At 36.2% G+C, this 20,563-nt stretch overlaps 1 protein-coding gene and 1 long non-coding RNA gene across 36 annotated transcripts in view; one reads left to right on the top strand and one right to left on the bottom strand.

Moving 5' to 3' along the window:
* Positions 1-3,622, bottom strand: part of LOC308177026 — a 29,332-nt gene extending 25,710 nt beyond the window's left edge. The window contains exon 1 of one of the 2 annotated variants that reach the window (XR_013938801.1): positions 3,494-3,622. This is a non-coding gene — a long non-coding RNA (uncharacterized lncRNA). The remainder of the gene's footprint in view (positions 1-3,493) is intronic. The other variant, XR_013938802.1, reaches the window with a different exon arrangement.
* PCDH11X (protocadherin 11 X-linked) overlaps positions 1-20,563 on the top strand; it is a 484,442-nt gene that overhangs the window by 38,988 nt on the left and 424,891 nt on the right. For 30 of the 34 annotated variants that reach the window (XR_013938705.1, XR_013938706.1, XR_013938707.1 and 27 more), the window contains exons 1-2: positions 3,654-3,841; positions 13,051-13,634. Coding sequence is in view for 27 of the 34 variants with exons in the window: in XM_080553198.1 (XP_080409324.1) it covers positions 3,790-3,841; positions 13,051-13,634 (636 nt within the window). In the remaining 7 variants the exon portion in view is untranslated. Of the gene's footprint in view, positions 1-3,362; positions 3,386-3,653; positions 3,897-4,001; positions 4,026-13,050; positions 13,635-20,563 lie in introns of those variants that run through there. The other 4 variants (XM_080553221.1, XM_080553219.1, XM_080553220.1 and 1 more) reach the window with 4 other exon arrangements.

A 20,563-nucleotide genomic window follows, 5' to 3' on the forward strand; every position in this document is an offset into this window, starting at 1 on the left:
TTTTCAATACCATAATACTTTAATACATCCAGACCCTATAGCAGAACAGAACAACTGTCTTTGGAAAATTTGCTCTAGGGCTTAATACATACCACAGATGATGTAACCTTGGAATTTTGACAGATTTTTGTAACAGAATAGCAAGTTTTCTTTACTACACATTCTGGGTTTGGATTTTGTAAGTTCTGAGCACCTGTAATTTTACTGGAAATCACTAGCAGTTCTAACTGATAGTTACATAAACACCATCAGAGGTTAAAGATTTGAAATATTATTTTCTCTATTCACACTTAATCACAAATCAATATTTCTAATTCTTACACCAGTAATTGATGGAACAGTTAATCTTATCACTGTTGTTCTTATACCTCATCAAGCAACATATAATTATGTCCTTATGTCATTTGCGTTGATCTTGCTTAAGTCATTCAAAACAACTTTTGTGTATGAAGAAAAACATCCATTTTCTCGGTAGGTCTTAGATTTGGAGGCATAATTAGCTGATGAAAAGGAATACTCTTATCTAGTGTTTTCATGACATTTCTGTTACAACATTAATACAAACATCTAATCTCCAGAAATAACTGAAAAGCCTTTGGTCATTTCTAGTTGACTGAAACAGGCAGAATTATCATAATGGGAAGCATGAAAACTTACAAATGATACAGTATTTAATACAATCCCATGTTATTCAAAGATTCTCTGTGTTGTGATTACTTCAGCTAGTAGGCTGGTGTGTGGTTTTTCATATTTTTTGTGCTCTTTTCCTATCTTTTTTTTTTTTTTTTTTTTTTGCATTTAAATAATAAGCTGTTTTCAATGGGGATGTCACTCCATTTATATGCAAAATTAGCTTTTTCACTTGGGCTTGTGGAGTACTGCCATGACTTTTAGACAAAATAGGGGAAGACTACACATCTCTTTTAAACCTTAATAGTTGTTCACACTATTCCTTTAAGGCTTTCCTCATTTAATTCTTACTTTCAAGAACCAATATTCCATTTTCTTCAAAAATGTTCTGTGCAGTGCACCAGTAGTGATAAAACGCATCATGGGTCCATAATATTCTCTCAGAAAATGCGCTTCAATATAATTTTCAAAAGCTTTTTCATGAACATCAATGACCTATAGGACTCTGATATACCAATGTATGCTGTTCTCATTATTAATATAGTGGTGTCCTCTTTTTCTCATTAAAAACCTTCAAAGAAGTCATTCATTCTTGCACTATGTCAGAAGACTGTAGAAGGACGCATGACAAATAAGACCCCAAACCTGCCTGTTATAGATTACAACCCTTAGTCTATGCCACATCACTTGTGCCTGGACATTATATGATTCTATGATCGTTGGCAGTAGGCTGACCACACTTACTCAATGGACATGTGTATTTCTAGCTAGAAATATTTTGTACATCTTTTAAATCCCCTTTTATTTAATTGTAATTGTTGTCAAGTTTCAGTGAGGAGGTAGTGAAGAAATGCAAATAGCACATTTTCCATTATTTAAATATGAATTCATAGGGAGGAGTCATAGTATCTTCAAAAAATTTGTGGATTCCTGTAGAACTTTAAAAATCATTTTTTCTGAGATTCTGTTAAGCATCTACTTTACCACAACAGGCTATAGTCAAGAGTATAGCTCATTTTGATATGGTCTGATACTTGTAATAGAATCTAAAATGAAGTATTCAGTGTTGACACATAAGATTCTACGTAAAGACTGAATAAAGTTCTGTTGTTGAGATATGTAGGCTCTCTCACGTTACTCTTAAGACATGGCATTGAATTTCCAAAGCAAAATGGAAATTGAAAATCTGGCAAATTTTGTAAACCCTACAGAAGATGCATCTGATTTCAGTAGGCTTTGAATCAATTTAATAGGAAATTGTTTCCCAGATCCTCCACTTTTTACTATACAGGTAAAACAAAATTTGAAGTAGAAAATTGGGTCCTGCACATCAAGTTGCTAGAATACATTTAATAGTATCTTTATAATTCTGTTCCATCCAATTCTGTGACTCTTTTTACTTTTTTTTTTTTTGTACAACTAGTCAAACTGAATGTTGCTGTATGTTTTCTTCCAAGTCTAAAGAGCTATGCTCCATCATTTCCACTGGATAATTTAGTTTTCAATCCCCTTTCCAGAATCACTTTAGTGTAGCGCTCCTGGCACAGAACTTCAGTGCTTTGAGAAGCAATCCATGTGTTTGCAATCTCTACAACAGTTTGGGGATCTGTCAGGATGAGAGAAGCTATGCACTAGAAAGTATTTTACCAGAACAGTTAGAGGATTGCAGTGGTGGTAGGGTTTTTTGGGGAGTTGGTTGGCTGAGGGGGGAAGGGTGTGCTTCTGCTTCACTTTTTTTTTTTTTTCTGTTTAAATAGCAGAGAAAAATATTTTACATTTTTATCTAAACAAACTATAGAATTACATGGTTTATTATACATATCAATAAAGCAGGATACTTTTTAATAATTAGAAAGAAAATTCTAAAATATTTAGACTAATTCTGATAAATGTTGGCATCTTTATTAGTCGTGCATATGCTGATATAGTCACTAAAAGCTCAGTCCTATACCATTAGTATATAAAGCATTAAATTTTGTTGCAATTCATACATAATTTCCTATTCATCCTTTGTTTAAAAGTTACATCAAACAATGTGAAATAACTCAATTTGCAGAAATCACAGTATAAAGTAACCATTGCTGTTACTACTATCTTTGATTACTTGCATGGTAACAATGTATTGAAATGAAGGTCACTTTATGCTACAGAGGTATAGCAAGGAGAGAATTCCTCCTTAACATTGGAAGAACAGTTAATTAAAGACAGTTGGGTCACAAGGAAATAATTGGCTGGTATTACTGAATTTGAGTGATAGCATGAGAGATAAACGCATGTTGTTAATGTTGTAAGATATGAATTTTGAGGCTTGATCTTAAGCCAATTAACTAACAATCTTGGATCAAACTCATGCTATTTGTGTCCCACTTAGTAAATCATGAGAAATCTTGTTTCAAACAGGTTTCCTTTTTCTTTTATATACTTTTATTTTCTGTAGCTAGTAGAGGAAAAAGGGTGGTTCACTTTTCCTCGTAGAGTTTTCTAAAACCACATGGCACTGCAGCTGTTATTGCTAACACCTTCAGTGTATACAGCACCTTTCATTTTGGAAGATCCCTGAAGTGCTTTACAGCACTAAATACGGGGATTATTTCTCATACCACTGAAAGTCTGTACCAAAAGTGTTGCACTGAGGGAGCTTGGGGAAAGGGAGCACAGAATAATTTATCCAGCTGAACCTATGAAACACAGGCATTTATGTAGGCCGACAGCCTGCGGTAGCCTGGGCCAGAACGTGCAGAGGGCAATACTCTTTGTAAGTGCTTATTCACGTAAAGATTTACAAAAGCTATAGCCATTGCCCTAGCTTTCTTTCAACATACTGAATGAAAAAGACAACGCGCAGCCCTGTGCCAGCTCTTACCAAGTAGATTTGCTGTTCCACGGGTGAGAGGTTCCTCAGTGTTTTGTGGTAGTCATAGGTGCTACTTGCGTACCTTGTCCCATGCCTTACACTGGGTGGTGCTGGGGGAACCCCAGGAAGGAGATGGTGGCATGAAGGCAGCTGAGGGGGGAGCCTCCTGCTGTAGGGAGGCTGGTGGTGTCCCCAGGAACCTTCCAGAAGGAGGCAGTGGCCTCCAGAAGGAAGCGCTGTCCCGCCTTCAGGCCTGCTGAGGGGGAAGCATCAGGTGTGATACTGCCCCAGCCTCCCCACAATTTATGTCACAAGGCCTTCCACAGGTAGAGGTGCTGCCTCTGTCTGGGCGTCCAGGTGAGGAAAAAGGATGGGTTTTCCTAAAAGAGGCTGCTGGGCTGTGGAGGGACCGGTAAGCCCTGAAGCCAGCTGAGCTCTGGCGCGCCTCTCAGGAAGAAACTGGCCTGCCAGGACAGTTAGTGGAGAGATGTCTACTTATTCTCTATTTCTTCTTTCTTTTTTTCCCCCTCTCCTGTAACGGGTGTGTGATTCAGACGTATTCCAATAAAACTTCTGTTCGGGTGGTTTGGTTCTACCCTTGGAAAAGCCCTTGCTGTCTGATGTTATCTTCTCATAGGAGAATCTTTTGTGTTACATACTGCAATTTTTTATTTGTGTTGTGTATTTAGGTGGGGAAGGTAGCTAAGAATCTGATTACTTTCCTAGCTTTGGACTTATATACAACTTAAGAGACTGTTTTTTCCACGGTTGTAATTTGTGTGTGTGTGCATGGCATTCTTACAGCTTCCAGGGTTGTGTTTAAATTTGTTATTTATAAATATTTATTCTTTTGTATTGCATCCATGTGTTACATGTGACAACTTTGGACAAACAGGCTGTTTATTGGTGAGAATTGTATGCCAAAATATGGAAAACCTCTTTTGTGATATGCTTTATATTTTAAACTTTTGATCGGTACCTTCTAGTTAAAATCTCATTTACATTTAAGCCATCTATTAAAAGGACAAAAAATCCCATCTGAAAATGGGTAGGTGCACTGCTAGTGAATGAAAAATGTTTAGTTTCTTATCTAAGCGATTCCACGAGAATCTTAAATCTTTTTTTTTTTTTTTCTGTATTTCGTAAACCTTTGCTTAAAGGCAGTGGATTGAACAGGAAACATTTTGCTGCTGTGAAGTTTTCTCAAGAATAACAGAGTGAATGTGAAATTGCCTGAACTGTTTTATTCTTATGCTTATTTTCTTCATTGTCAGTAATATAAGTTCTTTGATTATTAGCTAGTTATTAATTATAATTGTAATTGAATACATTAATTAAGGACTGCATAAGTGCATGAAGTTTGTATGTTTGAATGTGTTCGTTCACGAGCCTTACAGAATTAGAAATGGAACAGAAGTGTCCATTTCTAGACAGACAGAGGGGAAGCTGGAATAAACAAATCCTAAAATATGTTTTATAAACGCTTTGTTACTGTAATCTCCTGGGCCTATGTCATGCGAGCACACTGAGAAGATAATAGAGGTAAAGTTCAGCGCCTCCTTTCCTTTCAGGCTTGTAGGAGTACTCCAAGGACCTTTTAAAAAAATCTGAGAGTTAACTTCACAGGATGCCTGGGCTTTGGGGAGTGTGTTATGCTGAGATAGAGAGAAATTGATGGAAATATGAAAGCTTAAGACTAAAAAGAAGATTTATAGAAAGAGTAAGGTTTTGGTATTAATTGAAATTTAATACATGAATCCTTATACCCAGGGGACAACTTTTTTTTTTTTTCTTTTCAGAAACTTGATGCAACTAGTGCAATATTGCAGATACCAGGGTTTAACAAGGATTTCAAAATATAAATAGTTTTTCTTTTTATAGTACAAATCTTAATTGAAAGAAAAAAATACTATTTTTTTTTCTAAATGTTTTGGGAACAATGTATTCAAAAGTGGAACTTTTGAGAAGTTTATGTTAATTCAGTTACATTGTCTCAATGTTTTGAACTGAAGGGGGTTGAGGTAAGAAGGGGGCTGATTTCTGCTAGTCTACAATGACAAAATGTCATTATGCATATGCCTGGGCTCTAGTCAAAATCATATTTACTGTGAGTAGGTAATAGACAATATAGTATTCAGCTGTAAGCAATATTTCCATTTTTATTCAGAAATACTTGAATAGTTTAGTAGACACTGTGAAGTGTATTTTTTCTATTCAATAATGAAAGTTATTAACTGGCAGCAAGTCAATAATGCAAAATACATTATGTATGAAACAGGTGATCTTGACAATCACTGCTTCAAAGGATTTGACACAAGTGACTAAAATCAGATTTACTTTCTCTTTTGAATAAAAATGCATTTGAAGTTGAAATACATCCAATGATCACATATGTTCATGTAATTTCTTTTTGTGATACCACATGCTCTTGCCATTAGCTTATGGATGATATTTCTTTGCTTTAGTAGAGATTTAATTTTCAGATTTGAGGCATGAACAGATTTTCAAGGAATAAAACTAGAGCAAATTTCACTTAATGCAAAAAGGTGTTCATGTGTTGAAAAACAAATAAAAAAATAAGAAAATGACATTGCAAAAAAATCAAGTTACTAATAGTATGATTCACATTGTTTTTGAAAATTTGTCATGCTCTACAATTTCAAATATATATTCACTAAAACTCAATGTTGTGTTAGCTTTGGAGCTGTAAGACTTATTTGCTTTTTTAAATGGTTTACAGTGTTTCTGTCAAAGAAAATATATAGCGGTGCTTATCATCAGGGAGATCTTCACCTTTTTTCCCCCCAATATTTCTGTCCTCAACCCTTAGCTTTCTGTGCAGCTCTGGTGCAAAACTTTACAATGCTAATAGCAGGATCTACTATTTCCTAGAGTTGACACTATATAAATAAACTTTATATTGCATATTCTCACAGTTTTCTTAAATAAGTTACAGGGTATTTTAAATATATTTACTGAGTGATTGCTAGATGCGTTTTCCCAAACATGGATTGTGCTTACCATTTTAGTAAAACAGTTTGACAGGGATTAATTTGGAACAATTAAAAGAAATTACTGTTTATGCCAGATACCAAAGTGATTGAGTTCAGTTTGTCCGTACAGCATAATTACTGCCTGTTGTGTATTTGTGGTTTTGCTCACTGTTTCCAACATCTCGATACAAGTTTTAATAAGCACTCTTCCTATTAGTTATAGATTAGTCTCAGGAATATGTAATTCAGCTTCAGTAAGGAGATACAAATTTCTTGGTTTACACACCTTGACTGCTTCTTCTTGTGGCTGCAGAAATCTGTCCTTTGCATGTTAACTTGTAATTTCTTTAGCTAAGGAGTATTTCTTAGCATGGGGGGAAGGGGTGCGTTAGGAGGAAGGAAGCAAAAATTAACCTAAAAATACTCTGTTTCTAAAGCAGTGAAGACTGAATCAGGAGAGCATGGAACGGCAGAAGCAAGTTGTTTCATGGTCATTTAATTCTTTTGTTGACTTCAATGGGTGTTAGGTGGTGTTTTCATCTGGTGATAGGAACTTTCAGTTTCATTTTGTTCATCTCTGGAAAAAAAAATCATATTAAAGAAACATCATTGAAGTCAGTACCATCACGCTAATAAAAAATAGATCTAAGAATAAATCAGTCCTTTAGTGGATTTAGAGTAAAATCGTATGAGGGAATGAATTTGAAAGTCTTGAGAATATAGCAAATTGTCTGTTTCTCTTTGAGGTAGGTCTTTCTCTTTGAATATGATCATGAAGTATATTATGTAGGGAGTGCATTAGGTGGAAAAATACTGATGGCTGCAAAATAATTTCACTTTGAAACAGTTTAGAGTGTGAAAATGAGTTAAAGATGTTTGCCATCGTTTGCTTCTTTGGTGTTAAAAAGAAGAGGGAGATTCCTGCCAGGCTATAGCTTTAGAGTGTTTCTTCTTGTCATCAAAAATGGTAAGAAATACCAGTAAAAGCTTTACTTTTATTTTTTATTTTTAAAGGGAAAAAAGAGAAAAACAAGTTAACCACCATCAAAACCAGTCAGTCTGAAGTAAAATATTGTATGTATGATGATGAGGGTAGACATTGCTGTATTCAGCTATGTTAGTGACTTACACCTAAAAACAAAACAAACAAACAAAACAAACCCACAAACCAAAAACCTGTGGTACCAGAAAACAGTCCTAACGGTCTAGCAGCTGAGATTTACAGAATAAAATTGAAATCTGTATCAACATCAAACAGGATTCAGCAATTCAAAACCTCTGAAATATAGTACAGAACTGTTTCATTGTCAGTGGGCACTTCAGAGGGAGCCTTTCTGAACTGGAATAGTTACAAATAGCTCAGTCTTCAGTTAGATAATATCATAACCATGCTACTGTCTGAAAAAAGAGAGTCCATGTCATGGGGATCTTTTGCTTTGAGGAACACTGTTTTAACATAGCGATTTCAATACTCCTATTTAAGGGTTCAAGGGTTGCTAGCAGCAAATGAAAGGGATATTATATTGAAAAGTAGTGGTATACTAGCTAAATTAGTCTATGTAATTAAAATAGTTCGGGAATATGAAGATAAGATGTGGAGTAATTTTCAGGGTTTCTTCTCTATTGTGATTTTTCAATATTTAGATACTGTAGCCATTGTGAACTTCAATGCAATATTCCCAATTTATTTAAACAGCCTATGCTCCTTTTTTTCCTCAGAACTTGTTGCAGTTACAAAATATTATCAAATGTTATTTATTCATACTCTAAATCATGTCTGAACCTAGGTATCAAGAAATAGTGCTGCTTCTACAGTTGGCCTCTTCACTGCATTTGCTACTTCTCTGTGATTTTCTTAAGTAAGAACTTGCAATCCAGTCCCTTATTAAGGGACCAGATTGAGCCTTGTGTATAAAGAACATATTTAGATTCTACCTTCACATCATACTCCATTAGGTACTTGTAGGTTTTATATTCTCTCTACTTCTGAAGGTAGATATGATTTGACAACTACAAAAAGAAGATAATAATGAACGATGATAATATGTGGATTGTCATTAATATTTAGTATATCGGACAAAAAAACAGGTGCATTTAAGTGCATAGATGCTCAGATGAAAGAGCAAATTTGTAATTGCTTTTTTCCCCTCCTACCTTCCATTCTGTCCATCTGGTCCATTTGCCTTTCTAGTTCAGAAGTCAGCAGTACAGACACCAATGAATTCTTTTGAAAGCTGGGAAAATGGCTTGGCAAGCTTATTGTTACCTCCTGTTAAACAGTTTTGTTTTTTCTTATTTTGTATTTTTTTTTCATTTTATAAGTGTTGTTGAATGTTGGAGCTTATGACAGGTGTTTCAGACTTGAGCCACTCTATTTAGTCTTCTGTGTATTTTTTATTTTTTATTTTGCCTCTATGTTTCGGTCATCAAGAAAGGTTTTTTCCACACAACGTACTGTGACTGACCTTCTAGTCAGTTCCTTTCTTTTTTCCTTTTTGTATTTTTATCTTGCTTGTCTTTCTCAGTTCATCTCTTTTTCTACCATCTGTTACCGTTCGCATGCTCTCTTTTGACAATTCCACTTAATGTCCCATTTTCGTTGACTGTGTCATCCTTGTTTGCGGTTTCTTTAGCCTTTCATTTTCTTCTAGGATTTTAGAATTCTAGAAATGCTCAGATTTCGTAAATGTCTTTCAGAATGATGCTTGGTTGCTAGAGAGTACCTCCTGCTCCTCTCTTCTTTGCATTGCCGTTGCCATAGTATTCCCATCAGTGCTATGACACAAATGACAGACAACTTACAGCTATAACTACATAAATAGGTTGCTTAAAGAACAACACTTTTCCCATGGTATAAGATGTTCATCCTATGTCTGAACGAAAGACTTGAGTAATGTTGCTCCCCCCGTTAAAGGGCCACAGGTATAGAATAGTTCTTAAAGGTTCAAAGCTGTTCCTAGAACTGCTTAGAAAGGCAGGTAAAGACCATTGGAAGACAGTTTATTATCCAGAAGTTCAAGAATGATAGGTCATTGCTGGTTGTTTTCTTTATCTTAACACCAGACAGTTTTCTACTAAACTCCTAACAGTGTGTGCTACATGTCTATGCCATTTAGTTTTTCAGGAAAATCTACAGGGATAACATACATTAGAAAAAGTTATGTTAGTATTTATCTCACATGATTTATAATAATGGTCTTCTGTTATTTCCGTGTTTTACTATATTTTTTTTTAATGCAAAATAAATACAGTTTTTATAGAATGGTTCAGGCTTTGTCTCATTTTAAAAAGAAAAATATACTAGTAATGTAATATGAGGAAATTCCACCTCACAGTTTTCCTGACTGACCTCGAGTCTTTTTTTGTTGTTATATTGTAGTCCCTAGAACCTCTACTGTGGCTTAAACTGGAGTTAATGGAGTTCTTATCAGTTAATTTTAAATTTAAATTATTTACTGGTACTATCAGGAATTTCAGACTTGATTTGGAAAACTTTTTTCATAAACCCTTTAGAATTTTTGACTTGTACTCACCCTGAAATTGTTTTCTAAAACTTTCTTGATTAAACACAAACTTTTGTTTCTAGTGCAATTAAAATTCCCTGTATCCTCAAAACTAGAGAGAGAGGAGCAGAGTAACATTAATAACCTTGTTAATAATCAAAAAACGTACTATATAAATTTATTTGGAAGATATATGTACATGTATATGCAATATTTTTAATCAATTATTATGATTTATAGACAATTCTTCTATCAATGTTATTACAGAATAATTTGGGATAGGGCAGAGAATTCGGTTTATTTCTAAATTTGTTTCATTTAAATGCACAGAAATGAACTGTAGGCTTAAAATATTACTCCATGGACATCAGGATCCCTTTTTAGTATTTTTTTAGTTTAACTTCTAATAGAGAAGGAAAAATTGGCATAATGGTGCCAGTTAGTGCCAATAGTACGTGCAGGACATGCTGCCATTCTGAAATTTAGTTTTGAGGAAAAGGTTTAAATATCAAGTGTTCACAATAACCCATACATTTTTGTTGCTGTTTTGTCTGGAAACAATGTAAAAATAAAAATATATATAATATATGTATATATATAAACTATAGTCAATACAGAAATTACTTTTCTGAAATAAGATCTTTCTGCAGTTTGAATGCATGTGTGCAGCTCCTTTAGCAGGTGTGATAATTGTTAGAGAAGTGCTGACAAATAAAATGCACACAGTTAAAAATATTATTAGTCAGCCTAATATATTTGTACAATATCACCACAGTTCTTTCATTAAACTCATGCTGCTACCATAGTGTTACTGTTAATGATAATCAGTATCTGCTGATGACTTCCCTATTTACATATTTAAATGGAGTTTAATATTGTAATGGATCTATAAAATGGCTGTTCGTAGAACACTGTTTCTTCACTCCTGAATACCTGTTCGATGTTGTATCATGTTGACCTACTGAAGTACTGCAAGTAAGTCAGTGAATTACTAAAATAGTGCAGGTAATGCAGTACCTGTGCCACATAAACTGCATATCCAGTTCTCACCACTGTCAGTAATCTTATTCAGGTTAATTGAATTACTCCAGTGAGTAATGCGTTTTTTCATAAGCGAAGACTTGCAGGATTGGATTTTTCTTTCATGTTGTTCCTTATGTATAATCACAAAGCCAGAAAATGCTTTGCAGTTAAATCCTGTTGCTGTGCAAAGATACACCTTGCAGATCTGGTTGGAATGTTACAGGAAGTTACTCTTATTTAAAAGCAGGTTGCAGAGTTGAAATGGAATAACTATATTAGTGTTCCTAATCTGTCTCACTGTAAAGTCAAATGTTTTAATTTAAATTACCATGGAAGTGATACTGCTGAAAGGCAGTAAGTAAAGGGTGAAGGCAATTACTGGCTTCAGTAATTTCTTAAACAACTGCAACTTGGTCCATGGGAGTAAATCCCTCTGTGCTATGACACAGAGAATAAAATCAGAAGAGGAAGGGGAAAGGTTATTTTTTTTTTTTTACCTGAACAATGGAAAGAATGTAGGTGTGCTAATACAGCTATATTTGAAAAAGACACTAAGCTGGTAGGAGCTGAAATTTCACTAACTAAAAAAATATTTTTAGAAAGAACTCTTGAATGCTTACCTTACAAAAATACTGTTCTAGATTATCTTAAATTCTACAAAGGCAGAATGGTGTAAAGATTAGGCAAAGCAGCACGTTCTATACATGGAGCTATATGGTGTGTTTTTCTCCAGAAGTTGTCAGCTGAAGGCATTTATCTGTATGTACCTATGTCATCCCCTTCTGTTTCTGTCTTTGCATAAATTTAAGGTTGTTAACAATCTTGACATGAGAATATATTGTTATTCAGAAATTAGATTGAAAAGTACAAAATGGTATTTTCTTCAGCCCTAAATAAACCTGTATCTCATTTTAAACGTGTTGGTATCTCAGAGTATTTAGTTCATATAGGAGCAGATTTTACCAGATTTACAATTACGTAACATTTCGTTCAGTTCAGTCTCCAGTAGATACATTAAGTACTGTCACATACCAGAAGGGAAATTATTCCTGTGCAGTCTGTCTTTTATTTATTTATTTATTTTAATCAAAGAAAGCAAAAGAAATCCCACTGTCTTGGAAATTATCCAAGTATTATAGCAAGTACCCAAGATAGAGATTATTTACTGGTATGGTGGGCTGTTGGAGAACTGAGACTGACACAGGGTTACCCTTGGTGCTAGGAAAAATCTTTTAGCCTTATTGCTACGTTGAACAGTTCCAGTGTTTGCTGTGCTCCTTCTTTGTTAGAATTTGTCCACTGTTGTGGTTTTAGACCCCTAATCCAAATTTCAATGAATTGAATGGTAGCATTTCTGTTTATTTCTAAAGCTCAAATTGGATCTTGTCTCCTTAGAGAAAAGGACTGCTGTATTAACTGTCCCTTTGCTAGAAAGACTTCCACCAACTGGTGGCTGAAGTTCACTATCTGCATAAGGTTTTCTTGCTAGTTTAAGCTCCTTTAATAAAAATAACAGCAAAGAAATCTGGTGAACAAATATAATGAAATTTTGTCAGTGCAAAACTTGGGGGCAAATTAAGACAAGTATTCTTGGTTTCCCATCTCTAAGCAAGTGGTATAAAAAGATCTTGTTCTCAGCAGATGGTTGCTTGCAAACTCCTTGCCTACATTTTTCCTTGGAGACAAGAAATTGAGGATAAAGTGGCAGAGGGTTCAAAGGAAGAGGTTTTCTTAAGGAGAAAAGAGAAATCTAATGGTGGAGAAAGAAATAATGACTTATCTTTGTTTTTATTTATTTGTTTATTAAGTCTGCTCCAGTTCTAAGATTCCTACCTCAAGTATTTAGGAAACAGATGGAAGTAGAAATATGTGCAAGAGATTTTATGTTTTCTGAAGGTTTGTTAAGTCAAATCTCATTTTAGTAATTGGGTTTTCAATCAGTTCAGTTTATTTGTTGTAGAAAGAGCAGTCCTTTCATATCTTCATCATTTGAAAAGCACAATATTCTGTAATTTTTAAAATATTTTCTCTCTTTTCCTTTTTCCAGCTACTCTTGGTGTTCTACACAAATATTCATTAGTCATTCTGGAAATGGACTTGCTGTCTGGAACCTACCTCTTGGCAGTCTTATTAGCCTGTATTGTATTTCAATCTGGCGCACAGGAGAAGAATTATACAGTGCGGGAAGAACTGCCTGAAAATGTCCTCATTGGCAACTTGCTCAAGGATCTTAACTTAACGCTGGACCCAGATGTCCCCCTTTCCTCACCGTTACAGTTCAAGCTTGTGTATAAGACTGGGGATGTACCGTTAGTACGGGTGGAGGAGAACACTGGTGAGATATTCACAACTGCCAACCGCATAGACCGAGAGAAGCTGTGCTCTGGCATCTTTAGTGAGAATCGCTGCTTCTATGAGGTGGAGGTTGCTGTTTTGCCTGATGAAGTTTTCAGACTGGTCAAGATCAGATTCCTAATAGAGGATATAAATGACAATGCCCCACTCTTTCCATCAACAGTTATTAACATCTCTATACCTGAAAACACAGCAATTAATTCTCGCTATTCTGTTCCATCTGCCATTGATCCCGACATTGGTGTGAACGGTATTCAACATTATGAACTTCTTAAGGTGGGTTTCTTCCGTTCTTCTGTGTTATTGTCTGTCTTTGTGTTACTGCTGACCAACAGATACTGCCAGTTGTCATCAAAACATTAGAAATATGAAGCTGTTTACTGTAGTAGTGGTGCACTGTAGATAACTGTCTTGAAATGTTAACCTGAGAGCATTATAGTGCATCTTATATTCACTTTGTAGAAAGTTGTTTATGTATGTGTATCTGTGTAACAGTGTGAAACATGCACATCTTCATTAACTTTCAACCAGCAAAGTATTTGTACAACTTTGGCTAACAATCTTCTTGAGCCACCAAAAATATGTTCTGATCACCACCAATGTGACAGACCTGAACGGAACAGTACATTGCAGTGGGTTTGTGTCTCCCTCTTGTGTGACTGTTAAATTTGAGCAGTAGAATTTAACCAGAAGATTATGCGATGTGTTTGTTCTGTCATAGAGAAGCCATCAAACAGCAAGACAGACTCTTCTATTCTGGAATAGCTGATCTGTATACCAATGAGTTATAGTAGAATGGAAAGGAATCCAATTATCAAAGTAGTTTTGTAATGTTTGGTCAAACATCGTGTTTGAGTAGGAGAAACTCCAAGATATGCCTAAATGCAAGGATAAGAGCGCCAGTGGCCTAGTAAGAGCAGATATGTCATACTCTAGCTTTTACTCTTTCTATCTAATGACAGGAAAACTCTGGAATTAAGGAACAAAAGAACATTTAGAAGTTAGAAGTTAGCATGTTCCAACAGCTGGGAAAGGTTTGAAAAGGTGTGAGGTTTGAATTTACTTCCGTAGAGAGTACAAGGAAGAAATGTATCCTAAAATGGTTGTGTTACGACGTGGGAAGCTGAAAATGCCTTTACTTCCCTTGATTTGGAGTAGGAAACTAATGGGTAGTTAGCAATCAGATACCCTCATCACTGATTGCAAGAATACAGAATATGCAGGCCATTATATTGCTTGATTGACTTGACAGCAAATATTCACTAATACCAGTACTTACAGCAATTTAATAAAAATAAAACGCTGCCTTGTTTTAGGTTCTTTAAATTGCTTATGGTCTCAAGTGGTCTTGGCAGTTCAGAGGCCAAGTAGTGACAGATTCTTTCAGAATACTGCATGCTGCTCACTTCTGGTGAGCTATTTAAAATAACATGTTGGTCTGTCCATTCTCTTTGTAGTCTAGAAATTTAAGACTTTTAAAGAATTTACTTTTTTAAGCAAAGACCTCAGTGCTTAAAAGTTTTTAGCCTCAGTTACAATGAGAGTAGACAGACCTACGCATTATGTTAGATGGATTGCCAAAAGTGTCCAACAGGATATCATCTTCTCGATTTGGCATTTTAACTGAAAATCTAGGGAATGGATAACAGCATATTAAATAAATAACAGTAGGAGTAGAAAATACTAAAAAAAAAAAAAAGCCAGGGCTACAGACAAAATGTGGCAAAATAATACACCGTCTACATGGACAAATGTTAGATAATTTATCCAAGGAAAAAATGCTGTTATTGTAGGAAATCAAGAAACACAAAAAATAGCAAAATCATGAGTCCCTGGGATTGAATGAGCAACATTTTAGGTCACCACAATAGCAGCCTTGTTTTATGTGTTTGAGTTGTGTGTTTATTCATTTTTGGATTGTGTCAGAAACAGAATGTAAGAGATCAGCAGAAGAATATCACACAAGTGGGAGCTCATCTAAAATACAACCTACAGCTCTGTACATCTCTTTACCAAAAATAGTTTAGGGTGCAAGGCCTTGTCTAAAGATCAAATGTGACATGAGGTGGTCTGCCAAAGAGAGCAGTGCAAATAACTCTTTTTTTTCCCCCCATTTACTTTGGTATTTGAATAATAATAATACTAAAATAAAACCAGTTATACATTTATTTACGTTTCTTTGCTGAAAAACCTTTTTTTAACAAATAATAAGGGAAGGAAAGGTGATGTGGATGAGGACACGTACTGAAAGTTGTGAATTCTTGTGCTAGATGTGCTGCAACGAAAAAAATTGTAAATTCGCAGCCCTACAGACAGATCGCCTAAAGGAATTAATTGCATTTTTCTCTTGCATGCCTGCTTGTCAGGTAATTCTTGAGTTACGGATTCACTGTCTTTTTAAGGCAGCAATAGCTTGGAAAGTATCCCTGAATGCAAGAAGCAGTTTATGACAGCCAGATACCGTTTGGAATAATAACATCACTGCATTATTCCATTCAGGCCCTAGTAGTTTTTATGAAGTTAATGCCAAAACTGACCATATAAGTAGGAGAAAAAAGTGGTAGGAGGGAAGGATTCTGGTGAGCAGGCAGGGAACACGGCATATATACAAAGATCCATTCATCACTGTGGAAGAATAAGGATATGAAAGAGGAAAGGAAGAGTAGTGCATGCGAATCCTTTCATGGTTAACCCGAATGCCAGGAGCCAGAATGACAGGCACACCAAAATGATGTTGCTTGCCTTTTCTCCCAAAATGCTGCTTGAACGTTTGTTATTCCATGCCGGTTTTGGGGGTGCACTGTGAAGATACGCGTGTCTTCTGGCCTTTGATACATGTTAACCTTTTCCTTCATTTTATAATCAGCATACAGAAAAGTGAGGAAACTGCAGCGCATAAAACTGCGCAGTGTGAATCTAGCAGGGCTGATGTGGCAGCGTTGCGGGCTGCTGGGGAAGCACCCGGTAGCGAGTTGGTGGGCAGGGCCCTGAAGCTGGAGGGCCGCAGAGAAGTGGGAGGTGATCAGGTGGGCAAGTCACTTCACAGGAGCACACAGGCTGATGCTCTAATGTGCATACAGCAACAGAGAGAATATGTTGGTCTGTACTTTAGAGAAATTAACGTCAAATTAAGAGGCTGTGCAATAACGAGGAAGCTCTTCAGTTATATTTCACTTTTAAAAAAGTTTAGCTAAAATGGACTTACAGTCTGTATGGAGCCAGGCCTATTCTCCAGGAAGATAAAGAGATTTTTGCCATACCTGTTTTTGCTAACTACAAACACATCTGAAAAGTTTAGAGGTCGTTAGCACACTTTCAGCAACTCTATTTTGTTCGGAAGAAAACATTTACATGTTACAGTATTTCCTCACTCTGTTACTCAGTGCTTATGTTACTGCCCCCCTCCTAGTATGGAAAAAAGATTTCATGTAGTTGTTGTATTCTGTTTCTTTTGCAAAATAGATCGTTAGCGAATTATAAGGCCTTTTTACTTTGTAACTGACTTTATTTGAATCTTCTGCCTCTTTCTAAAAATCCTTTTAAGTAGAAGAAAACAAAGCCAAAGAAATTGTGCACAGTATTACACAAGATCATAATCCTCTGCTGAGGTGCCCAAAGCTGACAACAGACAGAATAACTTTAAGGGTTCACATGAAAAATGGTAAACGTGTTTATTATGAACAAGGCAAGGGAGAGTGAACTTAGTTGGAAATGATTTAAAGATAAAAGAAAAAGCATTCAGAATGAGCAATTGCGCTAAGTCTAGATAGGAAGAAAAGATGGCATAACACTGATAGTAGGAGAAGGTGATAGAAGGGGCAGCTAAGACAGATGGTGACATAGTTCAGGGAAAAAAATGGCCAGATAAGAAAGCAACGATTTTGTCTCAGTTGAGTATAAACTGGGAAGAATAGGGAAAAAGAAAGACATTAATGAAGAGAAGTAATATGTTAAAACAGGAGGATGAAAGAGCAGAATTTAATTTGAAAAGTTAATCAGTAGTGACTTCTGATTAAGGATGAATCTACAAACACTACATATTTTTATGAATGCATGGCATGTAATACGATATGTACGTAAATATAGTTTATTCCAGTTTGTTTTTTTTTGTCTGAGGCCTTTGTTGCCAATGCCAAGGTGATCCAGTCCTCAGAGGTCTTCCATGATGAGTGGGAAGTGAAGTAGGTTTGTCTTTTGTCCTCTGTATCTTTTCTTGATCATCTGCAGTCTTTTGCGTTCCCCTCTCCGCCCCTCTAACTGGGGCTGTTTCCTCTGACATTCGTTACCTTGCTTTGGTTTTGAGAGTCCTCCTTGTTGTGTATCGGGCAGGCTGCCCGGCCTGTTTGCAGTCCCTTCCGCGTGTTTGGTTCTTTATTCTTGCATCACTTGGCCTCCTCCCGTGTGCAGCTAGACAGGTCTACAAGCCTTGGTTCACATCCTCCAGGTGGTCACATTGCTGACATACGTAACTAAAATGTTTACACATTGTGTCTGGTAGTGCCACCACAGGGTTAGAGGTAGGCGCTGTCATTGATGGCGCTGCTTCAGGATGGGTTTGTGTTCAAGGTAAGCTGTAGTATAACCCAATTAATACACTTAGGATTTACAAGTGTCGCAAGCTTCTGCTTTGACCATAACGATTTTCATGTGAAGCATTTCTTTATTCTCTTAGCTGTTAAAAAGGGGAGCTGTTTCAGAACAGTTTTTGAACAGGCTTTCAGCGTGGAGCACTGTAATGGAAAGTCACCTTTGTTTGCCCGTTTTAAATTTGTATTATTGATTCCTGAACGTTTCTTTTTGACCAGCTGTACCACATAAACGACATGGTGCATGGTTGCAGGAATACCCAGGTAGTGGCAGACTAGAGTGAAGGCAGAACTCCGCACTTACAGGGGCAGGGCGTTTTATTCCGAGAGCTAAACTTGTGTTCCGTCAGGTTGCTGCTTGCTTTAATCTGTGTCTGCCTGGGGGAAATTAGATTGGCGATACTGCTAGAGCTCCATTACTCCTACCTGCTCAAATATTATTCTTGTATTTACCTATCATCAGATGTAGCTGGTGGATTCCTTCTAGAATTATATAATAATCTTTTTGTAGCTGTCAGTTCATACCTCTGGAAACTGACAAAATAGATTCTTACTCAGTCTCACAACACGTCAGTCTTGCCTCTGATGAGGAGTTACCTCTTGCTACTGTAAATCATCTCTTGTGATGTCTTTTAGTATAAGCTTTCCCCAGTTTCTGATACAGTTTGTCAATTTCTTTACCCATGGAAGATGGCGATCATGAATCTTCATCAGAGTTTTAGACTGCTTTTGAAACAAGGTTATTTCTGAGCCTCACTGGAGTTTGGGATCAAGTAACTTATGTCACTGCTTGTCTGTGACAATGGAGAATGGAAGGAGATGAATTTTATGTAAAATGAAAGCCAGGAAGTTAGTTAAATCGAAATTACGGAGTGGGAGTAGATTTGTAGTTAATTCAGACCAAAAAGTAGGATTTATGAAATCACTGTTGAAAATGATACCGTAAACAGCGATACAAATGTGATAGACAAAGAGACTAACAATGAAGGAGGGCAACAAAACTTCTCTGTGGCCTGTTTGCCTTTTAAAGTTATACCGATACCTAGTGGTTGAGTGCCGTGGAGAGAAGGGAGGGAATCCCAGTTCACGTCCCTGCGAGCACAGTGCACAGCGACACAAACAGAACCTGTGGATACCTCCCCGCTTTGGGACACCTTAACACCGGCAGTCACTCACCAGAACTTCTACATCGACCCAAGCATCGGTTGTTCAAACCCTCTGGCTTCTGTCCTTTTTTATGCTTTCATTTCTTTAAATGGAAGCTGAAGCAGCGACCCTTACTTTGCTCTCAAACCATGTTTGAATGAGGGAGCACACCACAGCTAATCACGCTGAAATTAATGCAGATGGTTCTTCTGTGTAGGCTTCACCAGCGTGAGAGGACAATGGAGGGGTATATTGTCCCTTTAAATAGGTCACAAAAAGCCTGGGGTGGTTGCTATCAACATCTGCCTTCTGTGCAAAAACTGCCAAGATGGAGCTTTTTCCCCATGTAAATGGACCTTTATTACTATTGTCAGGTCTTACTGAAAATCGCTGTTAGAGACTAGTAAGATGAGGTAAGCTCCAACTACATTATTCTGCTGTTATCAAAAATCCTTTGTAAATTTGTAGAACCCACTAGTATCAAAGTATTTTGTAATACAAGTGCAGACAATACAATGTGCAGACTTTGCCTGTTAGCAGTTTCCTTAAGATATAAAACCTATTTTGAAATAACGAGACGTATTTTGAGTAGAATAGAATAGAGAGTTTATCCAGCTTTCAGTTTAGGTGAAAATTTTTGAGTGGGTGGATAAGAAGACGTGAGCTGACGTAAGCTATAAAATGAGATGCAGAAAATTGAAGGATGCTTATGAGTGCTATGTGACATCCTAGTGTCTTGAAAAGCTCCCCTGCAAATTTACGGAAGGACAAATGACTTTCATTTTGATCTTATTTTTTATTGGTAATCATAGGAAAAGTTGGAAGGTGGGCTGTGGGAGGAATTTGATTTATAAGAATCTGAGAGTAGTATTCTTATCCCTTAAGTCTGTCGCTATCCTTGAAAATACAGTGAATGTATTTGCTTCTCACCATTTTCCAGTTACTTAACTTCAGGTATGTAAGGAAATTTTATATATATATAAAAAAAAAAGTCTTCCCTTTATTTAGCTCCCTTACCTCAAAGCCTTTTAACTTCAATCTTCGATCTTTCCATCAAAACAATATTTTCATTATTTTATTATGTTTTTCAACATCCACCTTCCTACAAAGCCCTCCCTCCATTTACACATTTTTATTATTACATGAGTATGAAAATGTGTAATCCTTATGGGAAGGTTTTGTAGTAGAGTAAAAAATATTGCCTAGTAGTAATTTGTCTAGAGAGATCTGGACAGTTAAGTGATCACCTATGAATATTGTTTTGAAATAGTCACTGGATTTTATTTTTAAAGGGGAAAATAATCTGATTTGCATTCTTATAGCTGTGAATCTGTACTACCAACTGGTGGTAGTTTGATTCCAGTGAGTCAAGAGTCAAGGTAATTGCTTCTTGTTGGTTGATACAAGGCTCCTTTAGGGTGGTTTATGGCATCACTACTGTAAAACTGTCAGGCTTCATTATCCTGACATCCC

Source organism: Anser brachyrhynchus (assembly GCF_964034855.1).
Source record: "Anser brachyrhynchus genome assembly, chromosome: 13".
NCBI lineage: Eukaryota > Metazoa > Chordata > Aves > Anseriformes > Anatidae > Anser > Anser brachyrhynchus.